The 24,663-nt window shown below is 33.0% G+C and overlaps 1 protein-coding gene across 1 annotated transcript; it reads left to right on the top strand.

Moving 5' to 3' along the window:
* Positions 1-384: 384 nt before the first annotated feature.
* Positions 385-24,372, top strand: LOC113403110 (zinc finger protein Xfin-like). The gene is made up of 6 exons (XM_026643549.2): positions 385-876; positions 6,906-6,991; positions 17,696-20,411; positions 20,566-21,202; positions 21,683-21,888; positions 22,076-24,372. Exons 2-6 carry the CDS (start codon positions 6,934-6,936, stop codon positions 22,335-22,337), a joined length of 3,879 nt encoding a protein of 1,292 aa, XP_026499334.2. The 5' UTR covers positions 385-876; positions 6,906-6,933; the 3' UTR covers positions 22,338-24,372.
* Positions 24,373-24,663: the final 291 nt, after the last annotated feature.

Below are 24,663 nucleotides of genomic sequence, written 5' to 3'. Positions count from 1 at the left end.
TTATGCACGCTTTTTATAATTTACAATCTAATTTTATTTTTTAAATAAATATAAAATACTTCTTTGTTATTAGAGTAAATAGACTTCAAAGAAGAAAATAGATAATAAGGTACTTAATAGGGAATAACGACTAGCCTTCTGTTTTTACTTCCGACAATTACCTAAATATTTTATTTTAAAAATTAGTAATATGTTAATGTCACGTTTAAAATAAAACAAGGAATGCGTTAATTTTTTTATTTTAATTCGTTCAATAATAACTATATTATCATAATTTTTTTATCCATTTATTTTGCTATGTATAAAAATATTATAAATTTGTCGCCATATTGTTATTTTAATCTTATAGATAATGCGCATTCAATAATGTTTGATTAAAACAGAACACTCGTTTGGGCATCTCCATATTATCACTACGCACTCTCAATGATCCACCTGAACTCGCCCGCCGGACAATCTGTAGCAGGACGACGAAACGATCGACACTATCCGTCTCACTCTATCCCGTCCCATGCGAGATGCGCTCTCTCCTTCTCCCCGCGCGCCGTTCTCGACCAATCGGCGGCCATCTTCTGCTCCCCCGAGAGCAGAGCGACAGTGCGTACTCTCATCACAATCACAAGGAGACGACATCTCGCCGCGCGAGGTTGTCGTTCCCGCGGAAGATGATATTCCACCAACACGAGTGACCGATGCACATTATTTAAAAAAATAGTGCCTTAGAACATTTGTTTAGTGTTTGAAAGACTGTAAAATCTGTGTTAAACTGCTGTTGTGATAAGTGAGAGACTGGAAGCTCGATCTTGTGGAATTGGACTTTTTTCGTTACAATAATTTCAGGCGACGTGTGATAGCGTAAAAATTATCCACGATTGGGTGAGTGCTATACCGATTAGATTACAATGCAAATTATCGTTTGTTACGGCTGCCATTGCCCTATGCTTGTATTAAGGTGCCTAAGTGATTCCTTATTATATTATCGAGTAGGCTGTGTCTGCAGCGGCTGACAAATGCTTTGTCGTTTGTTGACCTTACTTTAAAACAAAAATAGGTTAATTTTATACGAATATTTTTCTTACAATACCAAAAATATATATAAATTGTGTAGCAATATTTTACGTTATTGATATTTTATTTAAAAACGAGTGAAAATTAGTTGTTTTGATTAATAATAAAAAAACAATCTTAAATTTACTATTTTTTTTATTTGAAATGTGATTGTGGTTTAAATAATGGTGATATATTAAAATGATTGAAACCTCTTATCGAACGGCATAAAATTAATACATTTTATTTATATTTGTAAATTCAGGCTGTATTTATATATGCAAATAATATAAATTCTCCGACGGACCACTGAGGCTTTCCCTTTTTTATCATAGACAAAGCAAATAAGGTTCCTTTTCCTTGACGGGGATTCATAAATTTTTCAATGGAACTATTTATTTTAATTTATATACGTCGTACACGATTATATTTATTTACTTTATTAATATAACTATAAAAATATATAATTAGTGTCTGAAAAACATACATCTTCAACTAAAGTACCTACTTAATAAATCAGAAATACTAAATATGTATATGTAAGAAGAAAAAAAAAACAAAAACAATCTGAAACGCGTCATTTAAATTTTTATGTTAGTTTGCGATATTCATAATTTAAACAATAAAAAAAATGACAACCTTTATTTATTTTTTTAATATATTTAGCTTGACAAAGAAATTTAATACGCATCCAATATATTTTTTTTATTAATCATATTTATTCTTATATCTTGTACTTACTCAATACAAACCTATTTCAACCAATAGGTATAAGGTATAAACAATTTTAATTTTAACAATTATCAAAGGTAATATTGTAAATTAAATTGTAATATTTTAATAAGAACATGATGTATTGCGTAAATTACACATATTATTTTAAAAATCCTAGTTAGTAACCCGACGCATACAAAATAGATCTATACAGCGAACAGAAGCCTAAAATATTAAATACCTATCTACAATTATACATCAAAACCATATTTTTCCATAAAAGAAAAAGTTTTCTAACAAGATAATATCATTAAAAAAATCTTTAAAATAAGTTTCATTAAAATAAATACATTATATAATAATCAAAGCAATATAAACGTATATAAATATGTATTATTAGGTTATTGTTGATAATATTTATCCCCTATAAAATTTCCATTAATCTGACAATATAATAGCAGAAATCGTCTTAAGCGATTCCTTCTGATAAATTATCAAATATGTAAACGTAACAGTTGCCACACGAAATAATGTAGTAATTACTAATCTAAATACATATAATTTATACATGCTTTTAAGGGACTCGACCAGCTTAGAAACTAATACCTATATAATATATTAGAAACAAATAAATACAAATACATATTTGTAATAATTACGAAATAGGTAAATTTTATAACAAACATTATCTATTAAAAAAATGTATTTCAAAAAAACAAGACGCTGAAACAGCGTCATTTAAAATGTTTTCTAAATTCAAGATTTAAACTATGAAAAAGACATCCTTTGTTTTTTTTATTTAATTTGTTTAACTGGACGAAGAAATATAACAAGCATCCGATATAAATATTAAATATAACAAAATAAATTGATTGTGAAAGAAACAACTAGTTAAAATCTCCGTTTCATCTCAAACCACTATCATAATTGCACTTACGTTTCAAGTGTGGAGATATGAGTTATCTTGTATCATTGCGTCAGCCTCTCAAAAGATTCGTATACCATTAATTAAGCACGTAAACGTATATCAAGAAACAACGACAAATAACAAACGGGGCCCTGGAGATATTTTGTGGAAAAATAATCTCGAAACTCGAACTAGAACTCGATCGATCTATTAATTAATATAAATTCACGTTGTCTATCGCTGAGTGATCATCAGTTGTGTTCCGGTTTGAAGGTTGAATAAGACAGTGTAACAAAGCACAAGGGCCATAGCATCTTAGTTCCAAAAGTTGGTGGCGCATTGGCGATGTAACTAATGGTTGATATTTCTTACAGCGCCAATGTCTATAGCCAGTGTTGGCCATTAACCAGTCTGCCAATCTTTACAAAATAAAAATGAAACTAACCCAAAATCGAGGTATTTCACGGGTGAACTCTATCATGACATCAGCATGTACATGTACATAATTATTGGCGTAACCGAAATCGAATTACATAATTACAAAGTTACAACTACAAACGACAATTAGAAATAGGTGAAAATCTTTTTTTCTTTAAATAAATTAAAGCGCTTTTTTTTTCAAGTAAAGCATTTAGTCATAGGAATCTCCTCTGCGCTTAAGGTTAAGTCTATTTCATATCGCCGATTCAGTCATATGGTAAATTTATATCCGATTAAGGCAGGTTTCCTTACGAAACTGCGTTTATTAGATAAACAAAGAGGCAACGTTTGTCCAGATTTTAACGTGTAGTCTACGGCTTAGAACTATTATAATAGAAATCAAATTAGAAATTACTAATACAGGAATCGAATGAGAATCTTCTTGTTTTCCTATTTCTGACAATAAGAAATTTATTTACATAATATACTGCCAATAGCTATATACCTACTTATATACGGCAAATAAATAACATCTTATAACACGTTTAGGTAATATATACAAGAATACAATAAAACTAGAGACATAACAACTTGGTCACGGATTCGTTATAAAGTATTGCCATATTTTTTAATTAGTTTAAATATTATTACTCCATTCTTAATGTGTACAACACATTACGGTTTTTCATAAAATCTTATGTAATGTTGCCATGATGTTTAATAATTAATATTACACATATATTTTTTCTTTAATTTTTACTTTTTTTAATGAGGTGGTACATCAAGACGTCATTACCATTAAATTTATGAAGATAATAAAATATGTTATTGTATGTATGTATAAAAAATCGTACGCTTTGTGTGTCGGCGTCACGCGAAACTACTTCAAATAGCGAGCGAAAAGCTTCTCTGAGCGAACTGAACCAGGCACCAATGAAAGCAACGAGAAAAATTACTAAGTTTTATTTACAATTCGGCCAGCCCTACTATCTGTTTCATACATAACGACCATAGATAATAAATAAGCTTTTATTATATTAAGAGGAAGCTAAAGTTACGAATTTAATGACAACTAATTCAGATAGTCGTTATGCTATTACGCAACAGATTTAAATAGTTAGCTTATATTATCAGTTCTCTGAATATATGAGAAGACATTTGCAAATGTGCGTTATACGTACATACACACATATACCCACTCACACACACACACATACAAATAATCTAATGAAAAACAATTTAATCACAATTGTCAAGGTATACTAATATTTTAGTATCATGATCCGTCAAATTCGATCCTGCGCTATCTTAAAGCTGTTCCACTAATTAAGTTCTTAATCAATTAACGTAAGTTATAAGTGTTTCTTGCAGTTGAATCTTAACATTCAAGATGTTCATATCGAGTTGACAAATTTATAAATAATATATTGTAATAGATTAACCACTGTCGACCGATCACGTCTGCACTGATAACAGGTGAAATCCTTGTGACTTATCACTGATAAGCGAGACTAATTGATTCTCTACCTAAGCGATGAGTATTTCTTGTGAGGAATTTGTAGACATCATAACGGTTACGGAAAAATAATTTGTGAAAAATCTGTATCTGGTGGAATAAGCTTTAAATATTCTCCCCAAAAGGAGGGGCAGTGACTGACTCTAACTTGATTTTTTGATAATAACAATAATTTACAGATGATACATAACAACTAAACGTTAAAAAAAACTTTAATAATATTTGATGTCCTTGATCATGTCTGAAAATTAAAAAAAAAAGACAATCAATAGACCGCAAACTTTATGTAAACTATTTAGATGAAAAGGTCTAAGAAGAATACAAATGCAAAAAAATCACATACCAAAGCCTAAACAGCATTATTTGAAAAAACGATCCAATAGATTCCAATAGAGACGTAATAAATTAAATAAAGCTTGCAATGGCCGCCATCTTGTGATTCTGAAGAGACTCGCCATATTTGTGAAAATTAATGACATTTAAACTTTAATCCCTTGACAAAGCTTAATGCTTAATTTCATTATAGACAAAATATATATCAGGATGTGTTCACAAATCAAAGGGTTTATCTAAGTATTGTTACTATCACCTATTTTAATCACAGAAGTAAATAAACAGTTGTGACACTGAATTGACGTGACAACTGTCAAGATCTTAAATATTCTATAGTACCTATAATAATTAATATGGATTCGTAAAAAAATATGGCGATCAAAATATTATTAAATTTTTTAAATAAATCTAAAATTGATACAATCGATTAGTGTATAAGTGTTGTTTAACTGTTTGTTTTAAATAATATAGTAGATCTATTAGCAAATCTAAGGTTTGTTTATCTCTAATCCTTCTTCGATTGGAATAGGCTATACATAGTTCATGGTCATGTACATGTTCTGTACTCACATATACAGCGATTGGAATAGGCTATACATAGTTCTTAAGATACCGAAATGTAAGTACATGGTCTGTACTCGCATATACAGACACCCTGCCCCCCCCCCTCCGTTCTAGTACTAGAACAAATGAATTTATTTAAAATGATATCATCACCAATCGACCGTAAAGTAATAACAGCTCTCACTGTTATCGTCAATGCTAAGATAGTAATAAATATTGAATTACGATTCTTACACGTTTCTCAGTAACGTAAGGCTTCAAAGGCACCGACGGTCGGTTTTCTTTGTCATTTGTTTGCATTTTTGCGAAAACTGAGACGGAAAACGTATGAGATATGGAGATTGTATAGAAAATTGTTGTAATTTTATATCGCTTGTCTTTTAAAGGTTTCACACGTCTTCAGATTTGAGTTGTTTTTATGAAATAGGGGTACACGGAATATAACGGGTATTGTTAAGAAAACTGATCTATTTACTTTTTTTTTTTTAATAATTACTTTAGCTTGAAGAATCGTCATGGAATAAAGATACTTAGTCCTCATAGCAATATTTTAATGAATTATTCACAACCGAGAAACTGTATTACGATTTTTATAAACTTTTAGCCTGTCTTTATATTAAAAATATTCAAAAATTTAAACTAAATTCAATATAAACAAATAATACATTTAGATAAAGGCTCAGATAGACAAAATGGCGTCCACGAGACATAAGCTACAGTCGTATTGAGTCGCAAGAAGCGCGGTGCATTCCAACGCCAGGTTATTAGCACGCATTGTCTCTATAATAGGTCACTCAAAGTGCAGAACATAAGCTGCAACATTATCATACAACACTATTAAACGCTTGCTTTTTATAGTGAGATTGTATCAATGAAGTATATAAATTATTTGAAAAAAAAAAAAAAGACAATTGAGAATTTATATTGGTTTGTTACATGCTGTTGCGTGTCTTTGATTTTAAATGTGATCTGATTTAAATAAAGTCATATACGGAAAAGAAATGGATTCATTTGTATTAATAACGCTTAATAATAAAGAACATTTACAGGAAACGAATCGATAAACATAAGGATTTGTGACTCATGCGCCTCTTTGTCTAATAAATCTATATTATTGATCACTATTGTGGGGTTGGACACTAGAATTATCAACCTTACGTTATCACAAGAAATAGCATATTTTGTTAAAGATTTGTGTTTTTGTTATATATATATATATATATATATATACACATATTACTTAAAACTACTTAGTTCGATAGTTTTAAAATATATCAATTTTTTTGTATTGATAAGATACTTGACATTTTTCGCATCTTAAACCATCCTGAGATAGGCTCAAGTAGGTCAGCAAAATCGATTTTATATAGATTTAAATTAATCATAAAGCCTTTTGTTGCACAGGCGCCGTCGCGGACGCGCGTCGCGGGCCATGCAGGGAGCCGCCAGTGCACCCGCGCCTCCCGCGGCCGAGCCGCCTTCATCCCAACGTGAGTCAACATCTTTTGTATTAAACTTAAAATTACACCTTATACTTTAACAAAACATATTTTTTATTCTATATTCGTAGCTACAGTAAAAATATTAACAATACAAAGATAATCGATGGCGCTTTCTCATTGACTTCCTGAAGTATCAAGATCATCTATTACAAAACAAAAACAGGATGTAAGCAAAGCACCAGTCAATAACCATAAGTCATTATTACAATCGACATCTCGTAAGACGATCCGTGTTATCACCTCCGTGGTAATTTGACGACTGACGATAATTTCTGGTAGCGAACACTTGGCGCGTGCGCGTTACTCGACACCAAATATTTGTAACTACCCGCAATATATTTGTAGCCCACGGTGAAAATAAGAAAAATTGACACAATACTTACCTTTTTTTTTTTAATAACGATTTTATAGAAGACGATAAAATACTATTCTGTATGTAAATATTGAAATAGGTGATTCTCGAATATATTAATTTAAAAATTAATATATATATATATATATATATATATATATATATATATATATATATATATATATATGTATATATATATTATACGTATAATATATAAAGTGTAGTATTAAGACGAAGCCTTGAACGCTTTTACTGTTTGAATTGTTGAAATACTGAAAAATAATGAATTTATATTTATAGTAAAACGACCAATCAACTGTTAGGAACGCAGAAAATACAAAATATTTTCCACACGCCATATGTAATTGATGTGTCATGTTTATTGGCGTTTTATCTTTAAAATTCTCGTTAAAATAAATAAGCGATAAATAATATTGATAATAGTAACAAAGTTTAAACGAATGATTAAATCTTCTACATTATAATGAAATCAAGATAATTTTATTGTATACCTATATTGAAAGAAAACGGGAATATTAACATACATAAAGTACCAATTGTACCGCGACATACATACCTATTATATACTAGTCTTATTTTGTACTTCAATTATGATATTTGTGTTCGTTCAAAGGCAACGCACAAATTTATTTTAATATATTTTATTGGTTTATTTTTTTGTGTTATCTAACTTAAATACAACGCTGGGACTTTAATCGCGATCGATTTATTATTTTTCCGAAAGTTTCCACAGAATCGCACCTGTCACATTCACGAGCTGACCGACCGTGTGTTTTTATTCTATCTATTCTGACACATGGTGTATAATTTAATTCGATTCAACTAAGAATTCATCACCAACATTTCTCAACGCGTATTTTCTTATAAGAATACTTCATTAGGAAGTCATTAAGACAATCGTCGGTATTTCGTTTGCTCAGCCGCAGAATCTATCTCTCGGGAGCGCGCAACATCCTTTTGTGATCATCACACCTGTGTTTACAATATCTCGTACATTGAGGATTACGTGAGCTGTATTATTGTAAATATGTTTCGATCGAAACATTTATTTTATGTGTATACTAGTAGACTCGGCTACGCTATGATGTGGCTACGTTATTATAATAGTCAAAAAATGATGTCAGAATATTGAGCGACTTTTGCGTGATGAGCGTTAAAAAAAAACAACGATATTTCTATACATGTAGAATAAAGCTGCCGATCACAAGTTTAAGACAATAATAGTTGACCCAAATAGATCAAATTCGAACAAAATCGATAAAAAAACAATGTTTAAAAATTAAATTTTATACAACAGGCATAAATTCTAAGAATTTCGAAGGTCACCTGATAAGATTCAGAATGTCCTAACTATGACAAATACGACAAAGAGGTGTATCACTGTAAAATATAACGGTATCTTTTCGTCCAGGCGTATCCGGATCGGCAAATTTGGACAACTGGATAATGATAACCGAGATGAGTAAATGCTATTTAATATTTACCTTTCGTCACGTGCGCAATGACGCCACATCCGTCGGATAAGATAGCTTGACTGGAAAATTTCTTTTGAATATTAGCGACCGGTTTCATGAGCTGATGAAATACAAAGGAAATAAAAGATACAGGCATTTGTCATTTATTTCAAAATTGAATACAATTTGCGACTCACGCAGTCGTTTCCCCAGATATTTAAATTTGGAAACAAAATTTATTTGACACGAGTATTTATATATTTATCAGTTCTCAACGCATCTAGTAAACAAACACACAAAAATCGTCGTTGATGAATATGTATCCCTTTAATTCTTGACTTCATACCATGGTTTCTAGGGAATAAATTAAAGTTTAGTTGAACCGTGAAAGGTAAACAACCTTTTCCACACGTGTACCTGAAGTTAATGTACGGGATACGTGTGGAGTTTGTTAATGTGTCACCGAATTGAACTTATCTTAAACGCTTCGGTACCTTAATGGCAGACACCCTTAGGTTGACAATTCAAAGAGAAATTATGTTTTAAACTTAAACGCACTACGTGATTCAGAATGTAATACTAATATATAATTTGTATTATCTTAAAAAAATATATTGTAATTATTTGAAATCAAAGTAAATGTATTATTATTTACTAGCTATACATTTAAATACGAAGCTTATTTACAAAATATTCTATGTAATAAATAATCTATAATATAATATAAATATAGATGAATAAATAATATTCATATGACTTGTATTACTAATATAATTTGACCTCAGTGTCAAATAGTACGAAAAAAATGGAATCCCTAGCGGCAATTCGATATACTGTACCACTAACGCCATCTCTTGGTCATGGTGCGTATTAAATGAACTAAATAAAAATAACAATTACTTTATTACCAAATTTTCTATTATTCTTAATAATTCTCAATTAAATAGGTATAAAAAAACCGGGTAATAATAAAATCAGTCTTCAGATAGTCTTCAGTATGTCAACTGATTGTGACTGAAGAACCACTGAGCCAATCGTAATGAAATAGGGCATAAAAATCGTCTGGTATCTAGTTACGTCACACGTAGCTGTATACATCAAATTTACGAGAGAAACAAATTTGGCAAAATAATTATATGCATAACATATTTAAACAGAGAAGGCCTTTTTTTCAATAGTAAACAGTTGAAAAAGTATTTATTTCTGTTTATATATCGTAATTTTTAAAATGTCTAGAGACAAGTAATTCCTTTATTGTATATATTATTTATAATAAGTCATAATAAGTATATCGTGATTCAGTAAATTAAAGTAAAAGAAATAAGAATAATTTTCGTCGTTCTCTAGGAACTTTCTCGATACATTCCAAGATTAAATTTGAAACGTGTTCCAAAGTCCTAATAACCGTACCTTTATTTTCATTCAGGGCTCGCTTGATAAATAGAATCATAACCAGGAGCAAAGAAACCGTTAAATTGTCGCGGAAGACGCGATCCTGACTTGCATTCGTTATAACTTCACAAAATGGCCGCGCCTTGCATCAGGATCATTCAAGATAGCCCGTTTTGAAAATCGAACGAATGCTTTTTAATTTAATAAGAATGCATTTTAATGAACAGTAAACAGTTTCTATAAGTTTTTAGCGGTTATATGAAATGTTTTCATGTGGTTTAAATTAGCGGTACGCCTACCGTATTAAATTTCACTCGTAAATTGAATCGTATTACACGAGGCTGTCCAACAAAAGCAAATTATCAATTTCTAGACAATAGCCATGTTACTGTCACATATCGGACCTCTTTCTTTCGAACATCTTACGAAAATCGACGCTATGGCTATACGTTTAAGAGACAAAATCGTATCTATAATATTTTTGAAATCTTCACCGGTCGGTAATTGTCAATGGCGACACCATAAATGAGGGCTTAAGATACACGGTGTAATTCAGTACCGTTGAGCTCATTGGAGTGTGGCAGAAAGCGGTATCGGCGACGTCCCAACCATATCAATCAAATTATAATATGCGATGTCGTGACCGTTAGACGAAATTGACCGCCTTATTACTTTCCGATAAGGTCGAGAATGGTATGAAATATTCGTTAAAGGATGATATTGCCTGGATGGTGATAGGTCGATTTAAATTCCGTATAAGCGGGAAGGAGGAAGTCACGGCGCAAGCATGTATGTCACACCTTTTCTCCGTATATGAACTTGAGTGAACTCGACTGAGAATTTGATGATTATTTGAATGGTGATTTTATACGTATCTATCCCTAGTCCACGGGGATAATTTTCAGCGGTATTTTCATGACCATTGCAAGTAATAGTCATAATTTAAAAAACTTTGTACTGTCGTCAATCAATAGACATAATTATGATATATTACATAGCTGATGAAAATATAGTACATACATTTGTAGTGTGCGTCCTGAGTGACGGCGCACTGCGCATGCGAATCCGCCAGCATAATGAAATTGATTGTCCGCTCGCAGTTCGGACAGTACCCCTGGTATTCACACGTCCAATCATTTCGAGTATTTGTTACGTGCGCGGAGTAATCCGCATACGCCGTCACTTAGGACGCACAATAATGTATAACCGTCCCTTGAATATATGTGTAAGTATCGTACACGTAATAGATGATAGAACCTCTTAAATACGTCTTTTTCTCGACGTCAAATCTTTCTCTTCTCATGTGACGAAATGTGCTTAAACGTAACGCGTCCTTATAAACTTCCTCTCAGTTCCCGTCCATATTGATTATGTAATCGCCGAAACTTCCAATTGAAAAATCGGTTAAATATTGGAATGCTTTTTAAAAATTCTTGACATTCAAATACAGCTGAAAAGAATATTTATTTCGTATCCAAAATATTGCTTAAAAGTTTTCATCGAACGCCTCCGAATCTGCATTACAAGATAATTCTTCGAAAAGTTACAAATTTCGACATTTCGCCACTAAACGCGCAATTTCCGCGTACAACAATTACTTACGTTGCGTAAAGGGTTCACACCGTCACACCGTGACGATCTTTTGTTTATGGAACTAATAATATTATTGCGAAAGTTTTCCCGCCAACTTATACAAACAACCAATCAGGATAGTAGGTATTTAGTTTAGATAAATAAGTATATATTACATTTTTCGAACTAGCAGTATCATTTCGTCTTCGCCAAAAATATTTTTTATATCTATGTATAAACTTTAACATACCAAATTACTTGAATGGCCTGAGTCTAATTAAAAATGTAATTTTATATTTTTATGTAAAGAAGCATGGAATAGATTAAAAAATGCCGTAGCTTTTTTTTTACTCATTTAAAGTGGACTACGTCGTGGGTGCAAGAACACTACAAAATTTTACGACGTAATGGGTAAATCCTTTTAATATTTTTCCTTATTCCACAATATTTTGATGTATGTAAAGTCAGCAAATAAATTAAGAACCTGTTAAAGTCGCACTTCTGCGCTAAACCCTCCTCTCCTTTTGATTATATTTGTAGCAAATCCACCTCGCTGCTTCGACCCGCTGGACACATGTGTTCACACGTGACATACTTTCATGAGACACATATAACCTATATGTGTCTGATGACGTGCGTGTGCTCTAACCTCTGGCCCACCTGGGTTCTAATTATTAATAATATACATATATCTATATATAAGTAAATAAGTAAGTAAGTCAGTACAAGCGACATAATCTTAGTTGTTTGGTTATGTAAGGAATGGTTAATGTTTCTTACAGCGCCAATGCTTCACCATCAGTTGGTCACCATCATTCATCCCTCCGACTACCTATATCATATAAAAGTATCGTTACAAAACAGTGTGAAAGCAGTCGTGGACTAACGCATCAGATTACTTCATGAGATTGCGTGATACGATAATTTCTTAGAAATACGACACAAAACGTACATTGATCAATTAATTGATTATATTTGAACTTCGTTCGCGATCGCATCATAAATAATGAGAGTATTTTTATAAACAATTTACATCTTTGTCATTACAAAGTACCTAATAATGATATCGATTTTGTTGTAAACAATTTTGGATAGAGCAGGACGATAAGTATTGCTATCTCTATCTCGTACTTACATTTAGATTACTCTTTTGGAAATAGATCTCGCAACGGCACCAAACTTGTCTATTCTTCGCTTTCTGCATCCCGTCTATCATAAATTCTGAAGAAAATTTTACTTACCAATAGATCAATTTGAAATGAATGTAAAAAAAAACATTAATTAATTAGGCTTATTATACTGTACCGCATTCTATAATTAATAATTAAAGAGCTTGGAGTTAGTTTTCAAGAAATTTAACTTTTCTAAGCGGCAGACAAGAATTTTTGTTTTTGTCTGTCCTGCGATCTAAAACTTTTATATAGACCCGTGTATATTCGGCACAAGTAGCTAGAAATGTTATAACCTCTTTATATTAAATACATAATATTATTCTTCGATCAATAATAAAAAGAAATCCATACCTAAACTTTTCAAACAAAATCCAGTGAAACGATATAAAAAATAAATTGTTGGAATTGTGAACAATGACGTCGCCGTATTGATATTATATTATTTTTTAATCAAACGAGTGAATTCGTCACGTTAGGTAATTTGATAGTTTCTCGTAACCGGATGTTTTTATCTAAACTTCTGAAAACGGATACTTAGTTTTGCGTCGTAATTGATGATAACGTAAGAAGCAATTACTTAAGTATGACACGTTGGCGAAAAACGAAACTACAAGGAATTCATACATACGAGTTTATTTTACAATCATCTTAAAATATTTATAACAATTATATTATTTTTACTAATATCATAAATGCGAGACTGTCTATCTGGTAGTAGTAGGTGTATCTAGATTTAATAGCTAAATCACTGAAGCGAATATGTTTTAATTTGCTTCAAAGCAAGTCTCAAACCCTAACGACATAATCTACTTTTATACCTAAAAACTACGAATCATATGATTAATACGGTATACTATACCTAATCCAAATACAAGGAGAAACACATTTGACATCGAATTGGTCGAAAGCTCGAATGATATTTGTTAAATATTTGCGAAATAATTGCGTTTTGAACGTCGACGAAGCTGTTATCGGAACTTTGGAAGAAAAAAAAATGATATAAGTAGTTATTTGGAATAGTGTTGTATTTATTATAAATATAGATATATTAATCAAGAACTGTTAGCTGTACAATCGATCTATTAACAAATCGCACTTAATATGTAAATCTAAGGAATAGCATATAGTTACATTAGGTGGTTATAAGATGATGCATGACCTCGATCACATAAGAAATCCCAAATGCCTACACATGACTCACTGTGACGTCATATTGTTATTAATATAATAATTAATTGTTGTTCTTCAACTCAAACTAGCTATCCGCCCCGGCTTCGTGTTTTTTTTTTCATAGACATTAGAAACTGAGATGTTACGGCCCTTGTTCCTTTAGTTGCGTATAGCATTTATAATGAAGGTCAAACATACGCTGAAGATATCTTGTTTTCGTCCAGAAACCATTTCGAGAGTACGAACAACCACTTATATAGACATAACAAACATACAAAAACTTTTTTTTTATTTATATACAGATTGATTTTTAAAATCAGTATCCAAATGTTATTCTTTGATTAATCTTAACCAACTGCCTTGTTTGTCTCCCGGATTTGGATGCGATATTATCCATCTCAATACTTATATTTGTATTGTTGAGATTAAAGTCCATACACATATTACAATACGATAGTTGCTTTAGTCGTGTCATAGACAAATTACATATTTATAGACCAAAATGATTCATAATATTTGTTGAGTGCAAAAATTATCACAATGTCTGAACATAGAACGTGTAGTGGTAACGATAATTTCCTAGACATTTGTGGATATGTCTTGGTTGACTAGTGTATGTAGGAGCGGTATGAATTATTTACTAAAACTAATAATATACCACTCAATATTTATACATCTCTCGGTAGAATAAGCACCTCATCTACTCCTCATAAGGAGAACCGACATTTACCAAACTTTGGAACGCAAAAAGACATCAAGACATTTAGGAAGAATCATGACTTAAGAGAAATAAATTATTTTGGATGTTCAACTAAAGAAACACACTTTTTGAACTGACACAGTTCGCATGACAAATATAAATATTTTTCATATTTTCGTAACAAATACATTTTGCACTTTAAATCTTAAAGATAAACATATATTACTGTACACATATACACATATATATGTGTGTATATTATTAGACATTATTAAACAACAAGTAAATATTAGATAAAGCTGATAAAATGTTAGCTTTAAAACCATTATCAGAAGAGATTATAATAGTTTTTCCCCCCAGAGAAAACTAATATAGCCAACAAACTACCACCACTTTGGGTGCAGCAAAAGGTTTAACGAGTTATTATTTAAATAAAATTTGTCCAAATTGGGAAGATTGACGAAAGCATCGGGGCCATTTACTCCTGATCTTATTATACGCTAGGCATTTGCAAAGGAAATAGGACAACTTCTCAATTGTTATGCTTAAAACATAATAATTGTGTAAGATTTTATTATCAACAGAACCAAAGAAACTGTGCCAAATATTAGCATAGTCGGTTAAAACTGGTTTTAAATTTGGGCTCTTACTAACAAGTGATGTTTAATAAAAGGCACTAAGTGAACACGTCGGCATATACTTGTTTCAATGTAATAAGGGTGACCTAACTATACCTAATTTCCTTTTAATTCAAAAGCAGTGACGTCACGCCCCTTTCGTCTTGACAAAGGAAACGCCCTTTTCAATAGCTTTTACGAACTAAGACGCGTTTCTGACATGACTTAGTGCTTAAACTTGCGGGTAAATGATTCTGTGAAGCAGAATATTTCATTAAATACTTTATTGACCTTCTGAAAAAACTACTAAACGACGGTTCATAAAACTCATACGAGGCGTTTCTGAGGTTTCAGTATGTCTCTATATCTATACTAACTATAATTACTCTGTCTGTCTGTTGCTCTTCCACGACCAAACACTCAACGGGATTTATTAAGTTTGGTTTGAAGTAAGTTAGAACCTACAGGAAGGACATACTACTTACGGCAACTTTTTTATGCCTGACGACCGATACCCAAAACCCGAGCTAAACATCGGGTAACAACGTTACAATATATTACGCTTTAAATTTACAGACTATTTACATGACAAGCGTAAATTTCATGTTCTCGTTATGTAATATATTAAAGTCAAAGAACAATAATCTAAAGTAATCAATAAATGATTACAAGACGCGTACTTATCGCTTCGAGGTCGTTTTCTTCATGACAACCTTAAGATAGAGGACATCAAATTAAATAAAGAGTTTTACGGTTAAAAAAAATAACAGCCATAGCGACTACACGAAAAATTATCGAAATAATTAAATATAATCATTAAGGAAAATGGATCATTTTATACAGACGTATATCATTAATAAAAACACTGTTGAATAGTTATATACTAATTAAATAATTTTGAAACTACTATCGGCTTGGAATTTACCGAGAAGGACATCAATAATCACTGTTTTTCGAAATGAATTATACTATAAACTATACAAAGAATAATTCATATATCCTACTTGAAAATTGACGAATACTAATTGGACTCTTTTTAATCTTATATATAATCATATGACGTTACTATGTTTTTCTTATATAAGCGCTAAACATATATTGGAAAATGTAAGTATAATATTAGTAAAATCGAAATACTGAAGTACCTAAGCTAAAGTGTTGGAATCACCATTAGAAATACGATTTACGTATTCAGTCGTGGCTCACACAGCTACAATACATAGAACGGTTGCGAAGTAGATGACAGTATTGATTTTTCTCCAGCCAACCAGAGGCCGACGAAAACACCTCGCTCTAACGCGATCAAAAGAACCATCGCCGCTGCGCTGAGAAATGCTTTGTTTGAATATATCTATACATTCAAGCTATAACTATGTTGTCGTAGACAAACATTTGGAAATCTAATTAATATATCTATGTTTCTATACTAATATTAGTAAATATTTGTTTGTCTTTAAACAATAAACTCTGAAACTATTGAACCGTTTTAATATTCACCATTAAAATGCTATTTATCCAAATTAATTTTTTTTCTTGTAGTTCCTTTAAATTCATTTTAAAAGTTCATAAACCAGTAATGAAATATATGAAATTTGATTATGTCTGACAAATGATTTGAGCGAAAGGTTTGTCTCAATAAATTGGCTCGTATATCTACCCCGAGTAGGTATATAACTAATGACATTTTTTTTTATTTTAACTATTTCGAGGTCTTTTATAGGCTTTTAATATAACTTTCAACTTAAAGATCTTTCATTAGACATGACGTAATTAACATACGTTTAATGAACATTTAGGCAAAATCATTGTTAAAATCTCTAAAGGGATCGCTGGCCATCCTTTTACAGTTTTTGAGACGTGCCTCACGTTTGCCATCTTTAAGACAATAGATGACTGATTCACTCAAGAACTTTGCGGTTAAGGCACAGGTCACATTGCTAAAGAATTATCGCTTCTAATAACACAAAACCTTCTATCGTAATGTAGCATTCATTGATATTATTCGTGATTAATAACATTGTAGAAAAGCTTACATCACATTTTTCATTACTGTAATCTATTAGCTGATTGTTAAAACTCTTTCACAATAAAGACATCTCATTCTATAATTCTAATAAATACATTCGTACAAGTGAATCCGCCTGACTCATCTATTGTCGAGTTTTCTTGGAATAGTAAAATGAAAGCGCCCGGTTATTCAAACATAATCCATGGTTAGTAACGCGTTCCTTTGTTGTTGCAGAAATCAAAACAGAAGTCATCAGCGAGGCTAAAGTCGAGGCGGATAACCAGGAAGAGGAAGAAATGAAGATTGAACATCACGAGACGCGCGCAACGCGCACCACAAGCATAGACAGTGATAACAGATCAGACCGAAGCGAGGAAGAAGATTGCAGACGTGCCCGAAAGCGAGCCGCTTCTACCTCACCTTCGCCTATTCCATTAGACAAGAGAACGGCTCGATTCGAATGCCCCAAGTGTTTCCAGCGATTCGATTCAATAAATGCCTTCGATTTCCATCGCTTCACAGCGCACGGGGATGATACTAGATCCGGCTATGATGATTACGTAGATTATTCCGCTAAAAAAATGCCAGATATGTTACGAAGTTCACACGTATCTATCTCAGAGCAACGTTTTCGCTGCGAATACTGTTCACGAGATTTTCCATCAGGACAAATCTTGGATATTCACAGAAAAACTTGTACGTCATCCACTCGAATATCCAGTCCCGATCGTGACCGAAGGGAAGATTTTTTCGCTAAACTTGATCTAAGGAACAGATCTTTTGGGATACCAGGTACCTTAACTCCACCGATGGATCGATTCACGCCTAAATTCGATGATGGACATCTTACTAATGGCATAAGGCATATAGATGCTGCAAGAGACCTGGCGGATATTCAATCCATCCTAAATGTCACCTCTGCTGGAAGTCTTTTAGAACGATTGACTGGAACGAGGGTGGCTTTAGAAAGTGCAGTATTAACACCTCCCGATACAATCGTTAAAGAACGTGAACAGGAAGAAACACAAGATAATTTCGCAGCAGAGTTCAGGCGAATGAAATTGCGCGGTGAGTTCCCTTGCAGACTATGTCCCGCTAAATTTCCAAACCTCCGGGCTTTAAAAGGACATAATAGAGTACATCTTAGTGGAACTGGACCCGGACCATACCAGTGCAACATGTGTCCCCACGCATCTTTAGACAAAGCGGCTCTTGTTCGGCATATGCGAACACACAATGGTGACAGACCTTATGAATGCGCTGTATGCAACTACGCCTTTACAACGAAAGCTAATTGTGAACGTCACTTACGTAATCGTCACGCAAAAGTAACAAGAGAGGACGTGAAACGCTCAATAATTTACCATCCATCAGAAGATCCTAATAACGACGAAGTAAATTCTAAACTTGCTCGGGAAGAAGTTAAAAGATCGCTAGCATTCCACACGCCAGAAGTAGAAAGACGCAGTGAACCCACAGGTCGTAGTACACCACTGTCGCATTATAATCCCAGTTTCATAACAGACAGACATCCAGTAACTTCTCTCACAAAAGCTTTACCCGATACACCCGCTTTAACCCCGAGAGAGTCGGATCCGCCAATGCCCAGAATCAAAGTAAAGGGTATCGGACAACTCACGCAAATACCTGAATTTAGGACACCTGATCTTTCATTTAAGACAAATGATCTACTACCGGAAACTTATAATGATGATGCTCCAGTAGATCTTAGTACGAGTGACAACAATAGTTGTGATGTATTAGATCTTAGCAAGAAAAAGCGCGACACAGATGATGATGAACCTAAAGCACCATCGCGTCCCGCATTTGACAACTCTGCGTCTGTTGCTGCAACAGCCGCCGCAACTGCTTACGAAAAAACCAGATTAATCCTTGCTCAGCAAAGACTTTTTGAAAACTCTCTGCCTAAACTTGATCCTTCTTATTATGCAACTCAACTGTCTCAACTTTATGCCAGTGCAGTACCAGGTCTGCCAGGTTTACCTATCCCGTCTACATTTCCTATCAATCCATACTTCCTACAGACCTCTTTTTTTCCTCACCCAACGGATTCCCAAGAAATAACCGAAATGAAGCAACGTATACAAAAAGAAATCATCCGAAGTCTTAGCATGTCTGGAGGTAGGTTGGTTACAAACGAAGCCGAAACACAACCCAAACAAGAACCTGAAGAGGAAGAACAAAAGCCTATCCAAGTTTCTACGACGCCAACCCCACCACCTCATTCAGAATCTCCACGTCCTATAACAAATAATAATCTTGTTTCTCAAAATGATTCCGTAAAGATGGTGATAAAAAATGGTATTCTTATGCCTAAGCAAAAGCAAAGACGTTATCGTACTGAACGACCCTTTTCCTGCTCTCAATGTTCAGCGCGATTTACACTTCGTTCAAATATGGAACGTCATGTAAAGCAACAACATCCTCAACATTGGAGTGTTAGGCGTCCAACGCCTAGAGCGCCTCCACCGTACCCTACGCCTGACACACTAGCTGATCGAGTCAAGTATGCGTTGTTAGCACGTCACTTGGAAAGACCATTGCAAGCCTCCGATCGCTCACCTGTAAGAAGAGACTCCGACGAAGTTGCTGACAATGAAGAAGACGAAGATGACACACTGGTTATCGACGAGGAGACAGATGACCAGAAACTAGATGAACATTCAGCCGCGCACAGAGCTGCAGCGGAAATTTTAATGGCTACACGTCAACAAGAGCTTAATAAAGACTTTGATCTTAAGATAGCTGGAAACCTTATTAATAAACCTATCCCAATTACCACTGAAAAATCCGAGACTGGAGTAGACGGTGTTCCAAGCCAAGATAATGTGGTGCCTGTAGTGCCAACTCGAAGCGATGAAGAAGAGGACGAGGAGGGTCTGGTCGCATCCACTAGCGAGGGAAACAACTCTGGAAGCGATGAAAATAAGTAAGTTGATTCAGTAGGTAATTTTTTAACTTAACATCATTAATTTGTGTAAAGTCAAAGCTACTATAACTTGATGTTTATTTATAAATAATCTCAGGTATTATAGTATACCTGAGTTCTTATATAAATACTTACTTTAATTTCCTATTTGCAGGTCAGAATCGGACACTGGCATACAACCTCCAAAAAAGAAGTCTGCCTACAGTCTCGCACCGAACCGCGTATCGTGCCCTTACTGTCACCGCAAATTCCCCTGGTCTTCATCCCTTCGACGACACGTCCTTACACACACGGGGCAAAAGCCATTCAAATGTCCCCACTGCCCACTCCTCTTTACCACAAAGTCTAACTGCGACCGCCACTTGCTCAGGAAACATGGAGGATCAGCTAAAGCCATATTGGCGGAACCTATTCAAGATTCCATGACGCCACCACAAACGAATGATAGAAGTGTGCCAGAAAGACCTTTTAAGTGTGCCTCGTGTCCAACGAGCACTTTTTCATCCCTGGAAACGCTAAAGAAGCACATGGCGTCTCGACATGGGACGGGAGATTCGCAGCCAACTTCTCCAAACCCTGACGAAGAAGTAGATGGAAGTTTAGTGTTCAAATGCCATCTCTGCGAGGGTTCGTATGGTGATAGAACAGTAGCCTTGGAACATCTGGCGTCAGCACATTCAGCTGAATACGAGCAGTTGGTCAGCAAGGGCGCATTGGACGCAGCTAGTGACCGCAGCGAAAGTGCCGATGATGATGACAGAGGAAAATTCCCTGATCATGCGAATAGAAAGGTAATTTATTTTGTTAAAGAAACTAAGATTGTTTGCTATTTAAACTAAATTATACGTAGTAATATATAAGGAGCCGAGATGGCTCGGTGGTTAGAAAGCGTGCATCTTAACCTATGACTGCGGGTTCAAACCCAGGCAAGCACCACTGAAATTTCATGTGTTTAATTTGTGTTTATAATTCATCTCGTGCTTGGCGGTGAAGGAAAACATCGTGAGGAAACCTGCATGTGTCTAATTTCAACGAAATTCTGCCACATGTGCATCCACCAACCCGCATTGGATCAGCGTGGTGGAATATGTTCCAAACCTTCTCCTCAAAAGGAGAGGAGGCCTTAGCCCAGCAGTGGGAAATTTACAGGCTGTTAATGTAATGTAATGATAAGTAGTAAAAAAATATATATTTAAAAATTTAAATAAATTTAAGTTTTTTTGTATTATGTGTATTGCAACATCTATTTCTAATACACCATTTTTTATCAGGTCGTCTGTGCCTTCTGCATTCGTCGTTTCTGGTCAGCGGAGGATTTGCGCCGTCACATGCGCACACATTCCGGTGAACGACCCTTCGCCTGTGATCTATGCAGACGACGATTTACACTGAAGCACAGTATGCTGAGACACAGGAAGAAACACAGAGAAGAAACCGATGATGAGGAGTCCTCACCAAGGGAAGACGCGGCTAATGGGTAAGTAGATGTTTCGTGAAATTTTTGTACTCCCATTACTAACTTGATTGGTTACACCACATCCTAATGTCCTTTGTTTTGATTTAAAAACAAATATTTTAAAATCCTGATTTTAAACATGAAACTAATGCATTGTTATCATTTGTCGTTTTGTGAGAGAAATATTTTATTTTTTATTTTGTCATAGTTATCGCTACCAAGAAGACGATGGCTCCGGTAACGAGGTCCCGAGCAACGTGAACAACAACAACTCTCCACCCGCCGCGTCCTACGACAAAAAACTCAAACTCGAGATGACGTCGCGCAAATATTCATCCGAAGCCGAAAACGACACCGAAAACGGAGGTGACCTGATCGGCAAACTTCTTGGTATCCCTGACAAGACAATCATCAACAAACTACTCTCTTCAGCAGACGAAGCGGCTAAATTCTTAGGAGTAAACAAATGAGAGTACGCCTTAGTCCTCGTGACCCCAGCTAGGCTTATCTTAGCACCGCGAGGACTAAAAATTCCACATTCAAAAATCAACGAGAATCCTTCTACAACGCCATCTACCAACGAATAGTTGTATCATTTTAGCAAGTGCTAAGTCTTATTTATATTGCACAGCGACATCTATCGTCAAATAGATATGCTTTTCGCATAAAATTGATTTCTCTTAAATATATCGTTTTACAATATTGTAAATAAGCTTTATAAGATACGTAGGTGCCTTTAGATGCCTTATTATAGCATATACCGTCCTATTCTGCCTTATTCTAGGTACTATATGCACATATTATACATAAAATTGTGGGTTACAAGCAACGAAATATTTAGTGCCAGTTTAAAGTACACTGAAATTTGTAGTGTTACAAATTCATTGTGTTGTTTTATATTTTATTGTATATATTATAAGAAACGAGAGGTTTGAAACAGTACCTAATATTTTAAGATTACTATAAACTAGCTAAAACACGTATGCATTTTCATCTAGTCGCATTATTCACTTTTTATCTTCACCGATTTTCAGTTTCATTTTCATAGTTGTGAATTTCAGCCAAATACTTTTCAAATCCAAAATTTTCTAGTCAATTATTTTTTCTTTATAAATATCGACCTAAAATAACCAAATGTCAGTTTTCATGATAATGTTTAGTATAATTAAGGTATAAATTAGTTATAGAACCTCATATAATAATATCCTACCAATGAATAGTATAAATTTGTGCGATGTACTTATGTATTTTAAAATATAACTATATTTTCTACATTTCTATCTTCTGTCTTTTATCTTAGGAATTCTATGATGTAACTATTCATCTTTTTTTTTTACTGTACATAGTGATATAGTATTTAAATAATTTCATTTCTATATAAGTTTTCGTAGGATAACTTTTGTTTGCTCAAATTCATGGCATTTCTTTATGACAAAGACTAATAATGTTGCTTTTAAGAAATATTAGGATCTCTTAATATAAATTGTATAGCTAATTATGTAGACCAAAGGCTCTCGGTGGACTTTTGTTTACCTTAACGATGTTTTTTGATAGTGTTTTTTTTTAACGATTTAACGATTTTTGTTAGAATATTTCAGAGTTATAGTTTTTTTATTTCAATTTTTTAATATTTTTGGTGCATTACTATTGTAACTTGGGTTATGAACTCGCTAATATAAGTTAGTTTTAGATAATTCAGTCTCCTCGACGGATCGACGAATCATACGCTAGAATATACCTAAGTTCCAACTTTGCTTTGTATAATAGAAGACGCTAACTATATACCAAATACAAAATATATTTTAAAATTAATGGGTAATATTTTAAATCGTGTAAAATTACTTATATAAGCAATAATATTGTAATTTATTCAGTATAAATTAAAGTATTTCAATTAATGTCACTAAAGCTTAAATAATATATTATTATATGAATATATAGATGTTTGATTAAGTATTTAATTATAAGTGTGGCTATTTTAAGTTTGAAAACCTGCTTCATGTCAATTATAGTTAGATGGGAAGGAAATGTTTGAAACTGTAATTATATAAATTTCTATTTCCAATTATTATAATAAAACATAATTTGCTATGTACGGTCAGTAATTACATTGAAGTGTATTCGATACCTGTGCTTAAGAAATATATAGTTTTTATTGTATTAAAAAATAAAAAATGATATTTAAGTTAAATTACGTACTTATTTAGAAATAGATTAAATGTAAGTCCTATTTATAAGATGTGGCAACACCGCTTGGCCTTTCAAAAAGTAGTTTGTGTGTTTTAATATATTAATGTTATTTAAGATTATAATGTTAAAGATAAATTAAAATTTACCATTTTATGCATGATTTCAATGTAATAATTATTATTCATAATGTTAAGAAGCGTATTTACTATTCACTTTTGCCTCTCTCTCTCTCTTTATTTGCAATACGAGTGTCGTTTTAAAAACGTTTTTTGTGAAATACATTATGGTGGATTAAATAAAGAAATACTGCTTTTATATTAATTGTTTAAATTTTCTTAACCTCCTAATAAATTTTTATCTTTAAATTGAATTTTCGCATAGTTTCATAATACAATTTAGCAAAATATAGTAGTAAACACATGAAGTAACTTATAATTTGGATCACTTATATTCGTAATGAGAAAGCATAATTATATTACAACCACAAAATATTTGTGACATTATAAAATTTAAGTTAACATACAAATTTTTACAGATTTATTTGCCATATTTAGATTTATATGATCCAAAATACCATTCTATAAGTTATATTACAAATTAACTACG

This window comes from Vanessa tameamea, chromosome 25, assembly GCF_037043105.1.
Source record: "Vanessa tameamea isolate UH-Manoa-2023 chromosome 25, ilVanTame1 primary haplotype, whole genome shotgun sequence".
Lineage (NCBI taxonomy): Eukaryota > Metazoa > Arthropoda > Insecta > Lepidoptera > Nymphalidae > Vanessa > Vanessa tameamea.
This window is presented reverse-complemented; position numbering and strand designations above follow the sequence as displayed.